At 40.7% G+C, this 23,716-nt stretch overlaps 2 protein-coding genes and 1 non-coding gene across 4 annotated transcripts; 2 read left to right on the top strand and 1 right to left on the bottom strand.

The window, feature by feature from the left end:
- Window positions 1-5,819: 5,819 nt before the first annotated feature.
- Window positions 5,820-20,550, top strand: cunh11orf65 (chromosome unknown C11orf65 homolog). Of its 2 annotated transcripts, XM_051411078.1 has the most exons (14): window positions 5,820-5,915; window positions 6,047-6,204; window positions 15,461-15,516; window positions 16,759-16,831; window positions 16,936-17,028; window positions 17,105-17,158; window positions 17,251-17,460; window positions 17,680-17,810; window positions 17,974-18,144; window positions 18,268-18,323; window positions 18,513-19,424; window positions 19,548-19,659; window positions 19,817-19,873; window positions 19,975-20,550. In XM_051411078.1, exons 1-11 carry the CDS (start codon window positions 5,831-5,833, stop codon window positions 18,572-18,574), a joined length of 1,149 nt encoding a protein of 382 aa, XP_051267038.1. In that variant the 5' UTR covers window positions 5,820-5,830; the 3' UTR covers window positions 18,575-19,424; window positions 19,548-19,659; window positions 19,817-19,873; window positions 19,975-20,550. The 2 variants fall into 2 exon arrangements, with proteins under 2 accessions (XP_051267038.1, XP_051267039.1); XM_051411079.1 differs by lacking the exons at window positions 5,820-5,915; window positions 6,047-6,204; window positions 15,461-15,516 and adding an exon at window positions 15,562-15,701.
- A 213-nt stretch (window positions 20,551-20,763) lies between these two features.
- On the bottom strand, window positions 20,764-20,835 carry trnac-gca (transfer RNA cysteine (anticodon GCA)). Its single transcript has one exon. It is a non-coding gene; the product is annotated as a tRNA-Cys (tRNA).
- Window positions 20,836-21,032: 197 nt separating this feature from the next.
- On the top strand, window positions 21,033-23,483 carry pomp (proteasome maturation protein). The gene is made up of 6 exons (XM_051411082.1): window positions 21,033-21,129; window positions 21,424-21,521; window positions 22,348-22,408; window positions 22,709-22,810; window positions 22,941-23,034; window positions 23,133-23,483. The coding sequence occupies exons 1-6, from the start codon at window positions 21,127-21,129 to the stop codon at window positions 23,198-23,200; spliced, it is 426 nt and encodes a 141-aa protein (XP_051267042.1). The 5' UTR covers window positions 21,033-21,126; the 3' UTR covers window positions 23,201-23,483.
- Window positions 23,484-23,716: the final 233 nt, after the last annotated feature.

Here is a 23,716-nt window from a genome sequence, read left to right as displayed (position 1 = left end):
CTAACAACATGGCTCGAGGGATGGCATTGTCAGTATCTAAACAACCCTTGGATGGATTGCAATTAAATTTCGTGCAGACATTCATGGTCCCAAGTGGATGAGTCCTGATGACGTCAGTAGGGCTATTTGCAGGTTAAAGTTTTAATTTGTCCTATCAAACACCACAACATCTACGTGATGGACTGGCACAAAATTTGGTACAGATATTGGTTGCATGTGGACAAATCCTTATTACTTTAGTGACCACCTGAGTCTTCCTGAATGGTCTTTCAAGGTCTTGAGTGAACTGTCACTGTCAATCGGTCAACTATTGGATGGCCATTACATTTGGTACACAACTTTGGTAATCTCCCAACTAGGGCCACCATCAGGTCAAACTTTTATTGTGTCCAATACTGGGGATAAATGCTACATTAAGATGGTTAACAAGGCTGACATTATACCTGCTCAACTTCATCCTGTTAACATTGTCATTGTGAGCATATTATATTGTGGACATTAGCATTCGTCAAACAGAGCTTCCAGCGTGCTGTAGACTCTTACTCTTGTTGAACATAGAATGAGAGGCATATGTTCAGTAACACACTGCATCTAAATCAGTACAGGTCCTATAACTCAAATGTAATGGAATTATGTGGTTGTGTTTAATGACTGTATAAGTAAATCACAACTGAATCAAGACCCAAAAGGTTAAAAGGTAGGAAAGAAGGAAAGAAGGCATTGCTAATGGATTCTCCCTGTAAAAGCACAATCACTATCAGCACACTAAGAAGCCTGATTGTACGAGCAACGTTAAGCTTCATTCTTGAATGAAAGAAGGTTGATAAACAGCTTAAATTAACATTATTTGTGTATTCTGAGATCTGCAGGATGAAAAAGGCACACTTCACTTGCAGGTAGAAGACTTCATCTGAGTGTTTGGTCTCTGAACTTCTGAGAGAGCTCATTTTGTTGTGTTGTCAGTCTCTAATTTGTCTGTGTACTGCCCCAATTTAATGAGGCCACACAGTCATTAGGAGTGGATTGAGTAGCATTTACGTGGCTGTGGACCAGGAGTAATAAGAGGCATTCTAATCTAGAGTACCAAGATAAGAAGTAAATTGCACAATTATTTTACCCCTTCCTTGCAAAGTTGTTTAAACTTTGAAAGTCCCCCTCCACTCAAAAATATATTTTTCTTCTTGCCCCTACAGCTAAATGTTTGAGCTCACTGTGTAGAATAATGTGTGTTCACAGTGTGACAGTAGAAGGATGTTTTCACAGTCCTGCGGAAAGTGGACAGTTTCTCTGTGCTCATTGAAAATCAGATTTTAAGGGGCGGGGCATACGAACATTATTTGTGACATCATAAATACTTTGGAAGTCATCTCTGGTCCAGTATGCAACATATACAAGTGTGATGTAGAAACCTTAAGCCTCATCCACTGAGAATGGACTTTACAGTGAAGTAGGAGACATCTTGTGTTCAGCAGGAAAATGTAAGAAATGAACAAAATGTCCATATTCATAGAGCTGGAAATTTTAATGAGGCAGAAGGAGTAGATGCCTTTTTAGGACTTTAATGTACTCTTTTTGAGGTGAAAACATTATTAATCCAAGCAGACTGTATGTCTTAATGTGTGCCTGGAGGGGATCAGCTGTTCCAAATAATATATTTCCATATTACAGTAACAGATTAAATGACATAGCTCGTATTGACAAACCCACAGAGAGAATTATCACTCAACTCACCAGCTCCACTCAGCTCTAGTGGTTTTCCGGCCCACAACCTGTTTTGATTTAGTCTCACCGCTCTCATCAATGTCATTTCCAGTTGCAGCAGGCATCTGTTTTAACCAGAAAAGCTTTCATAAAGCCACTGTACACAGTGACTATGAATTTGGTTAAAGTTTGCAATACATCTGGATAGATGCTAGAAAGCTAGCTTCAGTCACCCACAGCTACAAAGGACAGCAGTAGAGAAAGCAGCTGATTACGTTAACATGATGGAGGATACCTCAATATGATCCCATTTTGTACTACATAATTGCATAGGCCTCTGACGCAAGGTAATAATACAGCAAAAGAATCATTCATCATTCAATGTATATGCAATAATGATCAAGCCACTGAAGTTGTTTGTAATTCCTACTGGTCCTATAGAGGTCATAAATTACTTAGTACCACTTAAAAGTTTCCTCTTCCTTCATATAGAGGATATGGCTCAGTCTGTGAACTTTGTTAAGAGTAAAGTTAGTCAGACTACAGACTGTAAAACCATTATCAAGCCAGCAGCAGCTGGAGCTTTACACAGATATGTTCCTGTTTCCTTTAATATTAGTCTCCTGCAGCTCGGACTTGCCTTCCTGCCTCCACCTACAGCCAGAGCAAACCTCTCTGTGCTGGCTGGAGGAGCTCTTTGGGAAGTTCTGGACAGACTGGATAGCCATTTATAGCCTTTCCAAAAAGGGCTGTCCTGCACGTGCCCGCACTGAGTCAGCCATCCTGTGGAAACTCCTACTGTATCTGTGTCAAGAGTGATGGCTGAGAGAGGGGAATGTTGATGTTGGCCCACATTGCCATCCAGCTTCAGATTCTTCACTTCATAAAGTATTAATCTGCACCCTTTTAACTTTCTAACTCTATTCTATATGACAATAGAATGATTTGCATGGGATTAATTGGGCCAAAATCAGGACACAAGATGTTGCAGAGGTGTTATACAACAAGTAATAATATACCAGTATTGCACCTCAGACCCTATTTACACTCAACTCATGTTATTTGATTGGAATTAAGAGTTACCAGGTGCCTTGGGTTTTGCTGATTGCATTAGATAAAAAATCATTTCTGTTTGTCCTGAACAACCCGAGACGTCTGCTAATGAAACGATTTCCACTGATTCGACAATTAGCACAGTGGGAAAGTGCAATACAATCAGTGTCTCTATTCAAACCTTTACAATGGTCACAGAGGGAAAGAAAACATTGTTTATTGTCCCAGTTAAGGCCATGTTAAAATAGCACAAAATATGCGACCCAGGAATAACAATATAGACTGAGGCTACGTCTGCTTTTTCAGGCTTTATCAAACCTCTCGTGAACAGCTTTGAACAAGTGTGTTAATCTTGAACAATGGGGAAAAGCCATGGCTCAAGCTGCTAAAAATAATAAGAAAAAAAAATCTGGACACAATCTGAACGTGTGTGTGTGGGTGTGTGTGCTATTGATATCACGTACAAGTCATTTTCTTAAGGGGAAAAGGTCAGTGGAGAAAAGCTGCAAAAGGAGGAAGCACCTGTTCTCTTTCCCGACACTCACACACACGTGCACGTGCACGTGCACACACACACACACACACACAATGTGCACCATGTTATAGGCCTGTAGTTTAAAAGAGTCTATATCAATGCTAGCAGCTCTGTGAGGCTGCACATTGGCACAGCTGTGCCTTGAGCTAAATGTTAATGTCAGCATGCTTACTGGCTCACAATGCTCACCAACATGCATGCAATCCATCCAGTAGTTGCTGAGATATTGCAGTCTGGACCAAAGTGGTGGACCGACAAACTGCCAACCAACACTGCCATCCTGCTTATGTCCTAGGAACCTTCTGCAGGTTGAGATAATCTACAAACTACACTACAAACAAACTATAAAAACAGTGATAACATGAAGGTGGCTGGGAAAAGGTTGAAAGGTTATAGTTACTTGGTGTCTTTTTGGCCTGTGGGGGTTGTTTTCTGATCATTTCCTCCTACCTGTCACAGAGTATCTTTGTTTTATGTAAAGCCCAGAGAATTTACTGTGTTCTTTATTACCAGTTAATTAGAGTGAACGTATTCACTATGGTGTCAGGAATAACAACCAAACAATCAACATCAAAGGGTGCATTCAGATTTATAAATGTATAAAACATATCATTTCAAAAGGCAACAAACCACAGAATGCTGCTCAAAGTAGTACTTCTGTTCGATTTGTTGCTGCCACCATAACAGTTCTGTTTAGGAGGGTTTCACATTTTGGGAGAAATGTGTAAATTAGTGGTTCTCCCCTGCTGTTTCACATTGAGGAAGCTGTTTTGACAAAAGCTTTTCAGTGGTATTTGGGTGACCCAGGGAAATCAAGGTACCGTCTTTCAAGCGCAGGATGCAGGTTTTGGTCAAATATTTGCAAAGCTCAAGTGCTCTAGTGAAATCCAGCAAATCCCTCCCAGCCTTGGAAGTGTTGTTACACAGCTGCTGATGCTCTAATCTTCCTATTTCCTTTCAGGGCCCAATAAAGAAACACATAGTTATTACTCATCCTCATTGGGATTGGCTTCCTTTGTGCTCACCCCCCGAAGGAAACAATTTCCACCCATCTTAAGGAATTGACACAGCTTTTTTTTCATGGCAAATGAGACGCCCAGGCTCACTAAATAAGCACTCAGCCTGCCACTGCCATTGAAAGTGTCTGCAACAGGCTATTGTCAGCCAATTTGAGTTTGTTTATTGCTTGTGTGCTGGCAATAGAGTGGTGGGAAGGATGGAATCGGCTTGGGTTCGGTGCAAACCATACTGAACACTGTAAGCACCAAACACACCAAGCTGATAATGTACATACAAGCTGTTGTCATTAAACAGACACAGGTGATAGCATTAATCTGACTGAGACTTAGATTAAACAGCCCGATTTCAAATAAATTGAAATGTATGCGTTCACCTCAACATATAGCTGCTATTTCGACATTTACTTAACAACCGAAAAGCTAATACGATCAGTGAGTCATTCTAAAAACATAATGAATTGTAATTACCTACTAAAGGAAGTAGTAACGGAGCCCCTTGGCGGCTACTTTGTTTACTTCCGGATATTTGTTTACATTCAATTACATTCTGGTGGAAAAACAGGAAGGCTTTGCCTAATGAAGCCTTGAATCCTGTTGGGCTTCTGCTTAAATGAATTATAATAACGGGACAAAAAGGCAGCAGTCTCAGACAGGCTTCTTGTGGTTTGTGATAATGTTTGTGTGTTTGAGTGTCTGACTATGTGGTTGTGCAATCAGCCTCTAGTCAGTATTCATGTGTGCAACTCAAAACTAACTCAGATCCTGATTGCATACACTTCTACACAGGCACATTCAAGTATGATTAGCCTGAAATTGCTTTACAAGCTCGGATTACACCTATACGCACATTCAGTATACTTTTAAGGAGACAGCAATGAAAGTATTGTATACCTTCAAAGCCAAAGCCGTGCCTCATTTTCAGAGTAGCTTCTGCTGAACTTTGGGTTCTCAGTGGAGGCTATTTTGCAGCAGATAGCATCTTTTATCAGTCTTTCTGAAAAGCTGAGACATAACGCTGGAGTTCTGTGTCCATATAAAGTAAGATAATATAATTTAGAACTTTTATTTATCCCGAGGGAATTTGGTGTGCAGCAGATGCAGTACAAAGTGGGAAGAGTGCTTACATAGAACAAAATATTAGACAATAATGAAAAAGGTGCAATCCAAACATACACAATGCCAGAAATATAAACAGGTTAACAGTAGTAGGGATCAGGGATATGTATGAGGAGTGGGGTTTATTTATGCATGTACATTATCAAATCAGATATTGCACGTAATGTCGCATAATGTCCTGTAAATCAGAGTCATTTTTCTAATCCACAGAGAAACAGTAATCCAGTGAGAAAGAGGGAGATGTAAATGAACAAAGCAGAGCAGATTTAATGTGCAAGCAAGAAGCAAACGCCACTGTCACTGGCCTATGCATTAAGCAGAGCACTGCAATTATGGGACGTTCCATGACGAGCTTATCAGGGACAGGGTTGTGGTAGGGCTGGCTGACACACGGCTCTCACAACACATGCAAATGGAAGAAGACCTAGACCTGGAAAAAGGCACTGATAAGACAATCAGAGCACAAAACACATGGAGGAATGATGCCAGAGGTGGGAAGCAGATGGATGTTAGCTCTGTGGACAGTGTTTAAAGGCAGCAAAAGGAAATTCAGCAAATTCAAAAGCAAAGCCACACAGCTGTTTTTAACAACCTTTTTTAACAGCATTCTTCCCATCCGCAGCGGCCTGTTCCCCAGACAGCAGAGACGCCTGTTTGGGGCAAGACGAATTCCACCATACTGGATCCAAACCGCTAGCACCTGCTACCCCTACACACATCTGCAGGAGAGAGAGGTTCTCCTCCACAGCAACTGAGCAGGCTCCCATGTCCCCTGCTGCGGTAGGAAATAAAAAGCTTTAAGTAAACCTACTAGTTAGCAAGACTACTCAAAGTACACGTGGCTGCAAACAATGCAGTATTTAACTTTTGTTTGTTTACAAGAAAACTCCACAGGGAACCAAGGTGTGTTCAGACTTAACAAGAATTCAATTTTAGAAGCAGTGCGACTGCCTATGAAGACAACAGGAAGACGTGAGTGTGTGATCAGCAGCAACTGTTATGAGACAAAGTGACACATTGATTTGAAGATACATTTCAATGAAAATGTTTCAATTTAACATTTATTCTAAGGCTTTATAACCACAGCTCATAGAGCAATTAGAAGGAAAGGAGAGACAAAAGCCTGGTAGTCCTGGTAGGTTTTGTGATCAGTTTGGAGTCACATGAACATAAACATGAACATGAACATGAACACATGCGCTAGCAAGCTGGGGAAGTATAGCACTTCGAAAAAAAGGGATGAATTCCTAAATGCGTCAGCACTAGGTTTGTTGGACATGCAATAGACCTTTGTGGCTGGATTATAATGCTTTCTTTAGCTGGCTGGCTAACATCTGTATAATCAGTGCATTGACTGCGACTCCAAACGTTACATTTGTGCAAATATGCGAGTGAGACATTTACTTTGCATTCATTCTGAGCACCTTCAGCTGTAATACTCCCAAAACCTAATGTCAGTGTTTAGTAGTACTTGTTCTTAAGTGTCAGAAGTGAACTACTCTGGTCGTCATAGCAAGACATCAAGCTGGGTTCTATGTGAGAAATGAATGAGTGAGCAGATACTGAGCACGAACAGGGCAGTTCAGGCGGATTCTGAGAACAACATTTGATCTTTTATTGAGAATTTGTCAGTGGCTTTAACCACCATCCTGCTCGCTTTCAGCACTTGGAAGTGTCAGAGAATAATAGGCACCATTCTCAAGGAGCTTAAGTCTTTGTAGAGAGGCAACGGAAACACAGCTGGGATGAAAACCAGAATTACTGGGTCGCCAGGCGGGTCAGAGAGTGGCAGAGAAGGGAAACAGGCAGACAGAGTGAGCTGGATAACAGGCAAAGAGGACAGATAAGAGCTAGGCAGAGAGCAAACAGACAGATGGAGGAAGTGTGGGTACAGTGGGTAAAGGCTGAAAGCCTAGAGGAGCTGTTGGCTTGGCATGTTTGAAAATGAAAGAAGGGAAAAGAAAGGGTAATTGAAAAAAGGAAAATTAGTGTTCAATTTGAACACTAATCATCTCTATGTATGCAAAAGTGTAATCAGCTGGGTGAAGAAACAAGAAAAACAATGTCATTAATGAAAGCTCTCCACCAGGATGAAAGAGAGCTACATGTTGCCTCAAACCACAGACGACCACACAGTGCTATTGCTTTCATATGACGGGGGAAGCGAGGCGGATGAAGGCACGCGAAGAAGAAGAGAAAATGAGCCGACTGTGCTGGGATGTGAGATATCACAGAGGCAGCAGAGACAACAATGATGAAGAGAAAACAGAAGATAAAAAGAGCAAACAACAGAGTCTGAGGAAGGACAAAGTATGAGCTCACTGATACTCCTGTGTGTCCCCCGCCTCCGCCCCTGCTGAGTCTATTATTAGTTTTATTAGAGGGAGCTTTGTCTATTGTTCCACTTATTGATTTAAGTGTGTGCGTGCCGAGTTGCTCTGATAAAGTACACGGCTTCATTCCCCGTATCTCTGCTACATCTTAAAAGGTCAGTAGAGCAGCATCTCATCTATTTCTTGTCAATTTGATGTACAGTCTGCCACCGGAGGACTTCCCAGCAAACCCAGTTCTTGTGCCTTTTGGGTTCTTTAATGACGTCTAATAGAAACGCTGCATTTGTTCATTAAAAACAAATAATAAGAAATAAAATAAATATATCAGTTACAAGATCAAAACTAACCAAGTCTGACATGAGCTGATTCATTGCTGGCTGGAAATGATGAAGTTTGTGCAACACACAAAATCAATTTTCCTACCACCAATAACATTTGCTGCAGCAAAGTCTCAAGGTTGGTCACTGCAATGACTTCTTACAGTCTGAGGTGTGTGTGGGTGAGTGTGTGCGTGTACTTGAGCCGCTCTGCACATAAACCTCTGTGTGGGTGTGTGGGTTGATGTAAAGCACTCAAACCTAATGAATAAATGTTTAAAAATCATTCTTTAACTTGTGAAAGTATGAGGAATAATGACCTTGGGCTGTAAACAAACTAGTCAGAAGGAAACGTCCCAACTTATGAATACTAAACAAGCTCATTTATACTGTCTGTAGGCACTGTGTCTTTATTGTGTTTTCTAAAACTGTAATTTTCTCTTCTTTAAAGAGATCCAAAGGAGAACACAAAACTAGTTCTGATCTAGGGGAAGATATGGCACGTTGTAAACACTTCTTAAAGAAAATAAATACCTTCAGGAGGGCCGGGGTTTTTCCCTGTTAGAGCTGGCCCATTTACCAAGGCTGAGTCCTTGCTGCAGAAGCCATGGGTTTGAGTCCAACCTGTGGCCCTTTACTGTGCATCATCCCCTCTCTCTCCCCACTTTCCTATCACTTTTCAGTTGTCATTACCAGTTAAAGGCAATAAGAAAAGAAATACCTTCTGCTTTGCTGAAACTGTTTCACAGTCAGTATTTGATGCATACAGGGTTTTCTCAATAGAAAGAATAGCTGTGTTCATCCCTCAAATGCCTTTTAGCAACTGCAGATATTACTGTTGATGTGCCACTGAAAATAACAAAGCTGACAAATGTGGAAATGCTGAGATTTTACTGACGCTGGAATGTAAATGGCATTCTTTAAAGCTGCTATAATCCATCTTTTTTATATTAACAATGAAACACATGGCTTGTCTATGAAAGGAGTCACTCATAGTGATGAACCCCAGTAGAGTTACCACCCGAGTCTGCAGCTCTACGGAGCTTTAGAACGTCTTTCAGCTTTTGGTTTTGGTTTTTCTGGCCCGCATTTCTGTTGTTTCGGTTCACTCTCACTGCTATCATCGACATAATTTAGCTGCAAAAAGTGTCATACGTTCTCCTCAGGAGATGGTGTAGACCAAAAACAGACCCGAGAGGGAGTGAATAGTAAACTTATATCTGCAAGGTGGTCAAAAACACGACTCCACATGAATGTTAATGTAGCTCTGTATCTGCTGCATGTGCAACATGTTGCATGACTGCAACTAACGATCAATTAGTCTATCAATTAGACAGCAATGAAATATGAATTCATAATTTGTTGTTTGGGCCACAAAAAGCTAGAAAATAGTGAAAATCACCATTTCCCTTAGCCCAAGCTGATGTCCTCAGATGACTTTTGTCCACAACCCAAAGATATTCAGTTTACTGCCATAGAGGAATAAAGAAACCAGAAAATATTCACATTTGAGAAGCTGAAATCAGACAATTTAGACATTTTCTCTTAAAAAATGACTCAAAACGATTGATTGACAAAAAATTGCTGATTAATCAAAAAGCTGACTATGAGTCGATGAATCGACTAACCGTTGCCGCCCTAGTGTGCTACTGTGTGTCTAAGTTACTGCTGCGAGCCACAACCTGTTTTATACCTTCCATTTTTGTATGGGCTAAACAAGATATATATATCTTAACTAAACTCACTGTTTAAGACATTATATGTGAAGTCCATAGAAAACCGGACGGAGCCAGGCCACCGGTTTCACAGGATCCAGCAGACAGAATAAATGAAAAGTAAAAGGTCATTTTAGCAGTTTTCTATCCTGTTGAATGTGAAAGTAGCTACTGAATGATGAAGTGAAGGATGTTGCCATGGCGATGCTGGCTGAAATCTAAACCTTTTGTCTGGAGTCGGTTCAGTTTAATCATAAAGTACAAACATGGCAAGACGACTGAAAAACAAGTTGCTGCCTTATGCTCATGTACAGTATGAGCGTATACAGTGTACGACAGTCTGCACGGATACAATCATAAGAAATGGGTCACTGTACATACGCGAACGTGTCATCTAAACATCACACGTAATCCCACAAACCCCTATGCACTTACAGTAGTTATATGTTTTCTGCATTATTCAGCCTTCAGATGTATTATTGAATATCTTCTCGTTTCCGAGCACACTATTTCATATCCTTCAGAGTTTTCCTGCAATTGATTCCCTAGAATTGATTCCAACTTATGTTTGGTATGTGACACGTTCTCAGGTAGGGGTCTCACGCAAGCACATTTTCATATTCCTATCCTAAATCTCTCTTACTAGTGCTGCAAGCGTTGCCATTTGGATTCACCGAACTCGTTGTCGTTTTAACATGCAAGTTTGTTGAAGGTCACAGCATTGATCCGTACAGTGTGAGCGTAACAGTCGCAGGTTCTGGCCGTGCAGAAAGTGCCAGTGAAAAACGTGTTGTGTGAGCTAACACAATGTACACAATTAATACAAATTCTCTTAGGTCACTCGTACGTGCCACCTAAGGACGAATCTGTTCATACAAGTGGTTCCCGCATGAGGCCCAATGTGAGTGACACAGCTAGAATTGAAAGGGGAATTTTGAATTTGTGTGACCGCTCCTGCTGGTCCATATGTAATGTAACCTGCCAGCCTCTGTGATCTTGTATGTGTGTGGGCATTTGTTTATGCGTGCCTGTGTGTGGGCAAGTGTGACATATTTCCATGTGTAAGCCTTTATAAATTATCATCATTCAAGCTTAGCCCACTGGGATTTTCTGTCACACCCTGAGGCAGATCTGAGCACTCTATTACTACTCACTATAGCTCCATCACCTGCAGCACTGAGTCAAAGTCCTCCACAGTGTTTACACAGTGCTTGTATCTACGTGGAGTTACAATGAGGGTGCACAAAAGGGTTTCGGTGTGTTGCTCTTTGATACTGGATCACATTTGTGAAATTTGAGAGGCTCAGTTTAACCTTAAGGACCACTTGGCTGCTCTGAGCATCCTCTGCATATTTCCTATCTATTTATTGTCTGCATGAATGAATTAAGGGAGAGGATGTGGGGGATCAGTCCTGCAACCACTAAACAAGAGTCTGTGATTCATTCTGTGCAGGCCCACCAACAGACATGACAGGGCCCCTGAAAAAGACCAGTGAATGGGACCTCCCCAGATCTGCTTTGTTCATATCAACGCATGGGCTCTCTCTCTGTCAAACAGGATTATTGATTATGAGTGACCCTGATTCTATGTCATACTCAGTTTAACCAATTAAAGGCTGATATTTCAGTATATTTATTGATTTGCTGTAATAGTCCAGGGGCCATAAGGCTTTTATGTCTGATGTAACTCAATGAGCTCAAGCATCACCCATCATATGCTACATGTGTTACTGGATGTACACTATTAATTATACCAAAGTGGATATGATAGTAACAATATGTTTCATACGAGAGATAGTGATCCTGGAATTGTGTTAGTCTCCCTTTCGTTTGTACTAGCTCTTGCAGAATATGGAGGTTTCAACCATTTATCCATTATTTTGAGAGATCTGACTTCTCTGTTGACTTCCAGTAAGTCATTTGCAATGTGGCAATCTACAGAAACCGATGTGGATGTGGACATCACACTTGTATGAGTTGAAAACTGGCCCAAGATATATTTTTTAGTGGAGGGCGACTCAAATATCACCCTATAACAATGCTGTGTTCCCCAGATGTGTTACACCTATGCAACATGTGTATTTAGTGTCATACTGCCCCCTACTGTTGAAGCCGTGAACTGTTTGCCCCCTCTGTGATTGGATCAAGTTGAAATGCAGAAGGAACAAACTGCCCTGAGGACTGCTCTCGGGGTTGAACTGTTGAAGCTAATGTGACGCACATTCTCCCTGTGAACTCCATAAAAAGTGACTGATGCGTTTGTGTTTTTCCCACACTGATGAGGGTCTGGAAAGACAAAGCATTTCCATTTGAGAGAAACCATCAACATGGCTGCCGTCTCTCCTGGACCCTGAGGTAAAAGCCATTTACACTGGAACAGAAATACTCATCAGAAACTGAAAAGGAAGAAATAACACAGCCTCAGCGTGTGGCTGATGAGTGAGGAGGGGAGACACATCGTTCGGTGACACAATGACTGTCTAAATTTGGCACACCTCGTTAAAATGCAGGGTTGGTATGAAGATGGGAACACCCATGGAAATGGTGTGAATATATAATGTGTCCTTGTGTGTTATTATACAAGGACGCCACTCATTTCCCTGTCCTCTCTTCAGAGCGGGTGTGGCAGTGACGGGTCGAGATCAGCAAAAGGATGCACAAGACAATTACATCCTTAAATCAATCAGAATCTATGTTATTCCACCATTTTCATTCTTCTACAAACCCCTCACTGACGCACAATGAGGCGTTGAAGGTGAATTAAGTACCACTTTGGATTCAGCTTTCTTTTTCTCTTCATAAGGACCCTGTGACTCGCACCCTCGCTCTCTTTCAGTCCTCGATATTTGTGTTTCTGTCTTGCTGTTGGTCTTGGCAGCCAAACTCTAAACTAATTAAAATACCAAGCCATCAACAAACTGAGAGATTTGCGTTTTGTCATAATTATGGCGGCTTTATCAACAGGAAACCTAATATGCAAAACCTTATCTAATTTCACACTAATTTCACACACTTTTCCAAACGTACTGTGGGTAATTGGGTCTGATAAAAACTTTTTTTTCCCCCTCTTCTTCCTTTACAACACACATTATCAGTCACCCCATCAACGCAGAGGTCTACAAAATATTTAAATATATAAATTTAAGTAAAATATATGTGTCCTAGAGTTATATTTCAGGAGTCTGAGCCAATAAAATGTTTTTTCTCTACGGGTTGAAAGTGTGGAAATAGGGCTGATATAAATGTCTATTCTTGTAGGAGTCAAGATGACAGAGAATTGCCCCTGGAGAGAAATAAACTGACTGAAATAAGTGGAAGACTTCTGCTTGGAATAAACGTGAACTGAGTTCTGCTACATGCCCACAGGCTTTGGAGAGGAAACGCATTTGCATAATGGACATCTGTCTAGTTAGCAAGTCATATCAGCCACCGCTCTGGTTCTGGATTATGAGCACTGTTTGTTCTGGAGAGCAAACAGGACTATCGCCTCCGTTTCCTGTGAGCCACAGAAATTTAAGTTTTTACTATCTAGCGGCTAATAAATACACAGTTCGACTCTCATTGTGAATTCACTTTCCACTGATTGAAACGTTCAGTCTGAAACTGTCACAGCTGAAATGGCAGGAATTGGACCTGAATATTTTTTTTTTGTGGTGTGACTGGATTCAGCTGTAATTGATTCAGTTGGGTTCGGTGCACGTTTGGTTGGTCACAAGTTAGTGACAGGCCTTAATAAAATGGAGAAACTTTATATTGCCAAGAAACTCTGCATATGTGGCTTGGGCTGGCCTCAGACTGCTGCCGTGAAAATGATCCTGTGTGGTTTTTATTTACTTCACTACATAACAACCAGACATCTTAAAACTGTAAATACATTAAATTTCACTGCCGTAAAAACTGATTGTAATTGGGTGTTGTGTACAGGCTTTAGGCTACTGCATATGTGTGCCTTTCTGTGATGTAAGACTCCCAGTATATGTTTAAATACAGTCAGTCGCATAAAGTCACTTAAACAACCCCAATAGGTCTGCTTTGCTTATAACCAGAGAGAGATCACTCACATCCTGATGACACTGCGTGACATTGTCTGACCGACTAATTGAGTAAATGGATTGGGAGGCAGAAGGCTTGGCTGTTCAAGTCAGGAGGTTTAGAGGAAAGAACATTACTCATTACACATGTGCAAAAGATTCTTAGTGATTTGGGGTGTGTGGTGCATGCATGAGCAAGTTTGACAGCAATGTGTAACATGTGAACGGTGGTGAAGCCAAAGAGAAGTTACTTGTTAAAGAGCTCCATCTCATGGCCAACAGGTTGCCGATATTTAAGAATCACAACAACATACAACCCATACAGCCTACGCCTGTGGTTCCCAACCTTTTTTATTAAAAAGGACCACTTTTCTAGCATGTATTAAATTGACAACCCCTGACTAAGTGACATATTTCATAGATATATTTATTATGGATATTTCATATTATAACTGTACAATGAACCCAAGAAGTGAACTCAGAAACTTCCAGATGTTGTGAGTGATTTGAATGAATTTTGAGCAGATTATTTCCTCTTTAAGGAACTTTCTATATATTTCTCTGTCTGTATTATGTATTTTTTTAAACTTGTTTAAGATTCATACAGACTTCATAGGCTTATTTTTTTTGACAAATTCAGTCCTGTCCCTGACATTTGGCCATTATTCTATCAGACAATTTACTTAACAATGTACTTTACATTTACTTTTCTTCACAGAAGTGAACCAAATGCTGAGATAGACCCCTACTGTATACCGTTTAAGTGTTCTAGCAAACCTTAAAATTAGACCCGCTATGAAGCTTTGGCGACCCCTAGTGGGAGTCCCGAGCCCTAGGTTGGGAACCAGTGGCCTACACAATCAAACCACATAATCAACCCACTTATGAAAACAAAGGCTTCAAGTATGCAAGCAATGTGTGTCATGCCATTATTATGATACTACAATAATAAAACAACAACAAACAGACACGGCGGTCAACAACACAAGCAACAACAAACAACAGGACAGACAGTCAGCATCTATGAGTCCGTCATCTCAAATAATGAATATATTAAACAACTTACCAGTGATGTTTTCATAGTCAGTCTGAATCCACAGTAGCGTTACGTTAACTATCCAAATCCACATAGTCCACCATCGGTCGCTCTCAGCTACCTGCACGGAGCTACCTGCTGCTAGATAACATGGTAGAGCTAACAGCGGCACTCTGTCAGACATGGAGGGTTGAGACTGAGTTGTTGAATGAGAATATGTTTGGAAGCACATGAGGCCACAAAATTCTTCCTCTGAATATATATATATATATATTTTACACTTTTATAGTTAACTTGGGTAGTTAAACAGAGATACAGCAGACAGGCTGCTAGCTTTTAAAACTCCCGCTGTTGAGCCTGTGTGCATCCAGAGCGGCTGGTGGGGGCCCTATTAAGGGGGTACTGAAGGGGCGGAATCAGCGACAATACAGACAGGCCACTCTGCCCCCCGGTGCCTGGCTACTGCGTACCGTCGATAACCCCTTGGCAGTGGTGAGGAGTGAGGACTCGTCTCTGCCTTGACTTTTTAATGTTTTCAAGAAACACAAACCAACTGTATTCAAAATATTCAACTAACGTAACCACAACACAAATGCATTGTCAGTCTTTTTCAGATTGGGCCGCACCCGCTGCTGAAGTCAGTGAAGTAAATATCACAAAGTAAGTAGCCTATGTTTATGATGTTTGTAATAGGTACAGGTATGGGATGAGCTTTTGTTTTGAAAGTCTATTGTGGACAACGTGTGCTTTATTGTTGTAACACTGACGCACTACGTTGCCAGGTAACCTATTGAAATAGTCGGTCAACTCATGAACATGAACTTAAATTCAGAGGAAGTCATGAGGTAATTTTTGTTGTTGTCTGGCTGTGTGTCTATTTGAGTGTGTATGTATAAAAACAAGGTCTTTTTTGTAAGCTGTTTATTAAATACTGTGTGTGGCCTGTGTTTTGTTTAGCTAATAGTTAATTAAGCTAAATGAACGTTAACTCCCAACATGGAGTTAGCTTCACTGTTACTAACGTTACAGTTACACTGCTGACACTTTGACAATGTTAGTCCAGGGTTCCTCAACCTTTTTGGGACCTCATTATAATGATACCATAACTCATTACATTGACTTTGAATATGACACTCCAGGACACCGACGGACCTCTATGATATATGCTCAAATTAAAAAAGTAAAAGCACCATATTAGTATCAGCAAACTGTACTGATAGCATCAACTTATTATGCAGCAGAGTAACAATATGACTCCTTTAAGAGTCATATCAGATATTGTATTATTTATTATTATTAATGCAATGTGGAGCTACTTCCTATAGCTGTTTAATATATTTTTAATTAATAAAATAATATTATATTATATAAATCATTAATATATAATGTACTTTATTAATAATAATTATTATCATATATTTTTCTGAATAAAAAGTACAATGTTTCCTTCTAAAATGTGATGGAATAGAAGTATTACAGTGCAGAATATTTAAACACATAAAGGTCCAGTTTGTAACATTTAGCAGGCTATATCGGCGAAATTAAATGTAATTTTCATTAGTGTGTTTTTAGTAATTTCATCATTGGTGCGTTATCACCTTAGAATGAGACGTTTCTATCTATAAATACACCAGCCCATCAGAGAGAAGACTGGCTATTTCTATATAGTTATTCTTGATGCCTGCCACAGGGTTGGATTCAGTCAGATTCCCCTTGAAATCAATTAAACAAGATGGTGGAAACATTACTGCTTTTGTCCAGAATCAACAGAAATCAAACAGAAGTTTCTTGTTGCTGCTTCCAATAAATGACTGTAAAACGAAAAAAATGAAAATCTTACTGCACCTGACTATCTTCTCTTCTCCTCCTCATCCTGTTCTATCTTCTCATTTCTCTACACAGCTCCAGCTCACAGGAAGAGGGCCCCCAGCAGATAGCAGTTAGAATAATTCAAAGAGCCTGGAAAAGTTATGTGGTGGGTGCTGCTGCTGAGGCCACGCCCACTCTTGTACATGCAGAAATTAAAGGAAAACGTGCACAGGTATAAACTAAAAACTATTTTTCCAACCCAAACTGTAGCACAGAGAGGTCTTCAGGTATTTCAAAGAGCTTATCAGCCACTGCAACCAGGGGGATCCACGGACGATCCTCAAAACTGTCAACCCTAGAGAGGTAACAGAAACCACGCTCTCTGTAGAATAAAAACAACAAATAAAATAAATGGTGAGATTAGATTTTCCTGTGGCAGGCAGAGTTGCTGGACGCTGCTGCTGGGGCGTACATCAGATTTCGTCTCGGAGGGGTGAGAGCCAAATTGGAAATAGTGATAAACTACTCCAACAACTATGTGAGTATGATAACCTGCTAAATTCTCACTTAACCCTTTGCCTTCAGATTACCTTTCCTCCCAACATCTATTACAAGATCTTCACCCATCGACCCATCACCGACGTGTGTGCCAACAGCCCAAAGAACTACACACAGCGAAGCCTCAAGAAGCCTGCGGCCCGGCCCACCAACAATGGCCGGCCTCTTGTGCAGGTGGAAAACTCAGGATGGTACCAGCGTATGGAGAACAACAGCTGGAGGCTCTTCTGTTGCAGGGTCAGTAACATGTCGGAGATCATTTTCTGTTCTGCCTGTTATTTGTCCAAAGATAATACAAAAGAACAGCTACAGCAGTTTATGGCAGCTGGTTGCCTTGATCATACCAAATAGTCTGATAAACATTTATCTTAGGGACTTTGTGTGAGCTGAATGTATTTAATGAAACAAAATGAGAATGGAAGTCTGTGTTAATGCGCTGCTTCTTCTCTCTGATAGATGGTTCCCATGGGTGAGCCCACAGAGATCGGGGCTAACAAAAAAAAAGACTTCCACCATTCCAGGTTGCAGCGGCAACAGGATGTGGACCAGTGGAGGAAAAGGAGGAAGATTGAATGGCTGAAGCAGATGTGAGTTTGACAATGTGTATTTACAGTAAAGTTAGCTAACATGAGCCACCATGAGCTTCTTCTACAAATATTCCCCTCGTTCTATTACAAAATGTGGTCAATAAACATCTGTGGCAGCGTTATGCACAGTCCTGTGTGTACGTCCTCTCTCCCTTACCTACAGGTACAACCAGGGTCGTCAGCAGGCTCACCCAGCGCATCGACACATGGCGACGATGGTGGGGAATTCGGCTCAGGAAGTGATGGACACCATTGCAGAGAAGGGAGATGATGAGATACTGGAGTGGGAGCTGGATGAGCTCCTGGCCTGGACCAACACTCTCAGCTTTCAGGAGTAAGATCCTCAAAGTTTGGGACAGTCTTGAATAGACTAGTTGTAATCAGAACTGGGTAAAAGTAAATTCATCTTCATCGTTTTGTAATATTTTTTAATCTTTTGCTCTTTTTGCCTGTGCAGTTATACGGAGGAGTGGAGACGTTTGGCATGCAGTCACTCCTCTGAGCCCAGTAAAGGTAAAAATATCCCTTATTGTTATTACTGAATGCTTCATAGTGTCTGCTGTACTGCCATCTGCTGTTTAAGTTTAGGACTAACAAGGCTGTATTTCCATCAGCATGGGTCTAACAGATTCTGTTTCCCTTTCTCTCCCTTCTTGTCCGTTTTCTTCTCCCTTTTCTTTTGTCTTCGTCTTCCTCTTACAGATATTCATTCCTATCCACCCAGGTTAGATGCACGTGCTGTTGTGTCTGATGAAGACCGTTAGGTAAAACGGAATAAATGAACTGCTGTTAAAACCATGTCAGTGCTAATGTGCTAATTGTGCACTTCCAAAGAATCTAGCTATGCAATCAAGTTATTATCAATGCAATAATCATTCTAAAATAATAAAGTGATCCATGTGATTTTCTTATGGTGATGTGTGTTATTACAGCACACAGAGCTGATTTATGTTTCAAACAAAAATGGCTCTGAATATCAGAAGACCGACGGGTGTCATTTGAATGTTTTGACTGTTTGATAGCCAAATATATAGATTAGAGTAAAGGCATCAACATGTGTCCTGGACGCCAACGAAAGACACTTAAATTTGAATTTGAAGTATCGCCATCAGTTTGAGTGAGTCTATGGTAATTTTAATGAAAGACACTACTTAAAGAAGGATCTCAACACAAAGCTCGAAGAAATCAATCTGCAACTGACTTCCCTCCTCTCACACCTGCACAGGTCAGTTTAAGTGTGTTAAAGGATGTCTTTCTCTCTGCAGCACCTTTATACCATTCTGCAGTCATGATTTACATGTTAGCTCTTCGATTGGAACTTCTAATAGCTTAACTAACTTAATTGTTTTCCTTTAAAGACGTTGTTTTCTGTACTGTGCTGTACAGTAAGTGTATATATGTGTGTAGCACTGAACCAAAGCAGCTGAAATGGCAAACCTGAAGACTGGTGATGCAGATGACTGGATCAAATCTCTTATTCATGAGTCCCACAAGGCCAAAGAGTTCTCTCACTGCCCTTACACCCAACTCAGAATGGGGTCAGCCCTCTGACAGAAGATGGAAAGCTCTTCACACGTGAAACATTTTTAAATAGTCATAGGAGCAACATGTACAGTAAGCATGCATTTATTCTGTTTAAACATAAGAAATATAAGTTCTGTATTTAAACTACCATATTTTCCTGACAGAAACACACCTTTATCAATTCAAATAAATTATTTCTTTGTTTTTTAACAGGTTGCACTGTTGAACATGCATGCTTCTACCTGGGTCTGTGTGCAGAAAGGACTGCTATAAACGAGGCTGTTTCTGAGGGATACAAGAAATTTAAGACTATAGCTGTTTCTAGGTACTACATGTATGTTTTCTGTGTGGATATAGAGAAAACACTTCTCCGATTTTAATTGAAATTTCCCATGGATGGCGTCAATACAGTGGCATCTACTGTATGTCAAGTTGCTGCTGAGAGAAAGACCAGACTTTGATTAAAAAGTGTCTTTCTACAGTGACCTGGAGGACCGGGTGATCCCTTCCTGTGGCGCCTGCCACGGGTCAACAGAGAGGTAATGCAGGTCTAAAAATGATTCAGCATCGGGACAGTTCTGTTGACTACTCATCTCATTTTGATGTTTTCTATAACAGAGATTTATTCATTTTCTCTCAGTTTGGTGATATGCCGTCTTCATGACCAAGGTGGATGGATCCTACACCACCATGATGACACTGGAGGAGCTGCTTCCACTGTCACGGAGGGCTGAGTACCTGAAGAACGTTCCAAAGAGAAACTGATCAAGTTCATAACGGCCTTCATATAGTGTATGTCCTGGAGTAGTGTTATTCATCATTCCCATTCCTTCAGTCAGCTTTTTCCCAATTAGAGATTTCACTGTCAAAACTGTTCTCTGATCTCTCCACTTACAGAATTAACAACACTTCAGTTCATTCTCTGTTAACAAAGTTATATTAAACCAAAGGCAACAAGAGATTCTTGACATCTAAAATGTATGCTTTAAATATATTTAAATACATGTGACAATATATTCTTAACCATATAAATAATACATAAATATATGTGATATGCCATTAAGTATAACATTTAGAAGACTTGCACATGTATAAAGTGATGAGCACTGTTCAGTCTTTGTGACACCCTGCAGGAAACATAGAAAGTACTTCAGCATGTGTTTCCTTGACTTTTGTCTCAGTTGTGTATATTAAAGGAAGGCGTATACCCTGAAAAGGCTTGTGTCTTCAAATGTTGGATATGTTGACGTGATCTTGTGCCAGAGATACTGGAATTAACAACTTTCATCAGCTTCAACCCTCATGAGTGAGACATAAACTGAATGTTATCAAATATGTGAGGTTCACTCACTGGAGTAAAAGCATAGCGAGGTGCTCATGATAACAGAGGAAATAACGATGGTCCAATCGGCATATCACAGTGGAAAAGAGGGGGCACCCGGATTTGAACCGGGGACCTCTTGATCTGCAGTCAAATGCTCTACCACTGAGCTATACCCCCTGATATCAAACAGCTGACATGCGCAGTTCTTGAACATTACTCTGACCAGTGTTGGTGTTGAAGTTATTTTAAAATGTGGTGGAGTCGCGATGTACATTATTTACGTGATTAAAAAACATAGAAAGTACATATTCAGGGTACATATGTTATGCTTTCACCAGACTACAACCTATTTTATTGATCAATTGTTCACAACACCGGCTCATACAGGATGTGTCGTCATGAAAACGCGACTCAACTCGACCGGATATTTCAGTGTGTCGAAAAGAAAGTAGAAGAAGCGGAATCACAATGGTATGGCTGTAAAATGATTTATTATCATTTATCCCATCGGAACCACAGAGATTACCACACTGTTGTTTTCTGTACTTATACGCATATTTATTTAACCTCTCGCAACTTTGTCTTCTGTCTTTGTGTCCTTTAAAACCCGGCTGGTCGGGAATTTGATTAGTCACTCGAGCTAATGCTAGTTAGCGCTCAGGGTTGGCTAGGTGATGTTTAGCTCTCAGTGTTTGTAAAGTGAGCTATGCTAACTGGATATTAGCACTTGTAAACGGTGAATATGTGTTGTTGGTGTTTGTACAGGACACCCGAGGACTCCGCTCTCAGCTGAAGGACAGTGTACCTGTGGCAGGCTTATGTCCGCAGGGAGCGTACGGAGTGCGGGACTCCCTGAGGAGCGGGTGAGACAGTGAATACACCACCCAGTGCTAACCTCTGTACTGTGTGTATATATATATATATATATGACTAATAAACTGTGCTGATGTGCGGGTGGAGACAGGTGGTTGTGTCTCTCGTTTAAATATTTTTATTTTTATTGCATTTTTTTAGTTGGATTTGTGGCACTTTATTTACACATTGCGTTAAATCATATTTTAATATCCGCTTTTCACTTTATGTTCTGGTCTTTATTCACTTTTTTTTTAAATCAAATTATAGCAACACTTCACTTGTGCTCCTGATTATCCATTACAACTAGAAATCCAGTCAGTTGTAAAACAGGACGGATAATTCCTCCAGGCCGATGTTAGATGATGGCAGATGGATCAGTGTTAATGTGTGTTGACCATTTCAGTAACAAAATAATCGCAGGTCAAAAAAACCCCGTAGATATATTTACTGTAATTTAGAAACAGCATTAACTTTTCACAGTTTGTCAACCAGAGAGGTTTATCAGTTTCTTTATGAAGTGTAAAACTTTCTGCTCATCACACAGCTTGATATGAATGTCAGGCTGTGCTTTTATATGAGCTGTACAGTAAATACACATTGTGGTGCTACTTTACAAATTCCTCCCTGCGCAGTGTTAAACTTATTTGATTTGAGAATGACCGGATACAATGGATAGTTTGAATATTTATGGTGTGATTTTATGTGACTAAACTATCTTTGTCAAGGGGGGGTTGCTGTAACAGGTGGTGCTTGGTCCTAACTTGAACCCAAATTACTATTTATTGTTATTTATTATTATTTATTATGCTGATCTCACTTTCTTTTGCTCCACAGCTTTTCTAGTGTAAAGAATGAGCTCCTCCCAAGCCACCCACTGGAGCTGTCAGAGAAGAATGTGAGTAATTGGAACTGTAAGAGAATAAAGTACCATTAGTTAAAGCTCCCACAAAGTTTACATAGATTAGACGTCTTCTCAGGACTGAGTGATTATCTAAAGATTGTCCCGACTCTCCTTCGATGCAAAAAAAAATGTCTGCCAAACACATCATCTTTGTGTTTTAACCATAAAACCAAATTACCTGTACATTAAAGTGGACGTTCTCCTGACTGCAGACAGACAGCCCTGTTTCTTCTGTTTGATGACACTGTTGTCTCTGTGGTACTGAATGTTGTTCTGTGTTTCTGTGGTGTGCAGTTCCAGCTGAACAAGGACAAGATGAATTTCTCTACACTCAGAAACATCCAGGGTCTTCATGCTCCACTCAAACTGCAGATGGAGTACAGGGCAGCTAGACAGGTAACGGCATGTCTCTCTTAATCCCAATCCCTAGCCCTAGCAACCGTTTTCCTTTCCCCCCCTCTCCCTTTTAGCTTGCTTTTTATTCTTCTCCTTCATAACTCCTGTTGTCTGTCCCTCCTCCTTCCAGATCCAGCGCCTGCCGTTCTTACAGAGTTCAAACCTGGCTCTGGATACGCTGCGTGGCAGTGACGAGGCCATCGGCTTCGAGGACGTCCTCAGCGGTGAGAACCTCGCCCCCCCTTCGCCTTCACGCAATCATTAACACAACTGTGTGAATGTGATATCTGAACAGCACACCGTGTTTATGTCTCTCTTGCAGATCCAGCCCAGTGTGAAATGATGGGCGAGCCACACATGATGGTGGAATACAAACTGGGACTGTTGTGAAAGAAGACGGACGCACACAATACACACCTACACACATAGATTTAGCTTTATTGTTTGTCTGTATACATTTGTTTATTGGCTCAGAGATAAAAATTCAGGTTCTGGAGGATTGAGTTGATAATGTTTTGGGAAAGTAAGGGGCTCGATGGGAAGTGTGGGGGGGTAACCTAAAGGACGTAGATCTGGAGTGTTAAAACAGTTATTCAGACAAATATCAGTTGCTGCTTTTGTATGATTCCAGTCTGGTTGGTATTTCTAATAAACATCATAACCTTCTTCATGATGTGGGTTCGTTTGACGAGTGATTTAACTGTTGTTGCGCTCATATTGTCATGTTGTCTTTTACAATACCAGAATCAGGTTTACTGCCAAGTAAGTTTTCACATATGAGGAATTTGCCTCGGTACGCTGGTGCATAAGAATCCCAAACAAAAATGTTTCATGGCATCAAGAACAGCTGTCACGTTCTGCTGTCTGTGTGAATATGTTGACAGCCCTGAAAATGATGTAAAGTTA

Source organism: Dicentrarchus labrax, unplaced genomic scaffold, assembly GCF_905237075.1.
Source record: "Dicentrarchus labrax unplaced genomic scaffold, dlabrax2021, whole genome shotgun sequence".
Lineage (NCBI taxonomy): Eukaryota > Metazoa > Chordata > Actinopteri > Moronidae > Dicentrarchus > Dicentrarchus labrax.
This window is presented reverse-complemented; position numbering and strand designations above follow the sequence as displayed.

What these genes read in the sequence shown, in the direction of transcription:
- cunh11orf65 (XM_051411078.1), top strand. Translation starts at nt 5,831, where the DNA reads ATGCAAATGGAAGAAGACCTAGACCTGGAAAAAGGCACTGATAAGACA. An exon ending in TCAGATTTCGTCTCGGAGGG is followed by an intron (nt 17,159 to 17,250) that starts GTGAGAGCCAAA and finishes CTTTGCCTTCAG; the next exon opens with ATTACCTTTCCTCCCAACAT. An exon ending in CTCCTCTGAGCCCAGTAAAG is followed by an intron (nt 18,324 to 18,512) that starts GTAAAAATATCC and finishes TTCCTCTTACAG; the next exon opens with ATATTCATTCCTATCCACCC.
- pomp (XM_051411082.1), top strand. An exon ending in CGGGACTCCCTGAGGAGCGG is followed by an intron (nt 21,522 to 22,347) that starts GTGAGACAGTGA and finishes TTTGCTCCACAG; the next exon opens with CTTTTCTAGTGTAAAGAATG. An exon ending in CTTCGAGGACGTCCTCAGCG is followed by an intron (nt 23,035 to 23,132) that starts GTGAGAACCTCG and finishes TCTCTCTTGCAG; the next exon opens with ATCCAGCCCAGTGTGAAATG.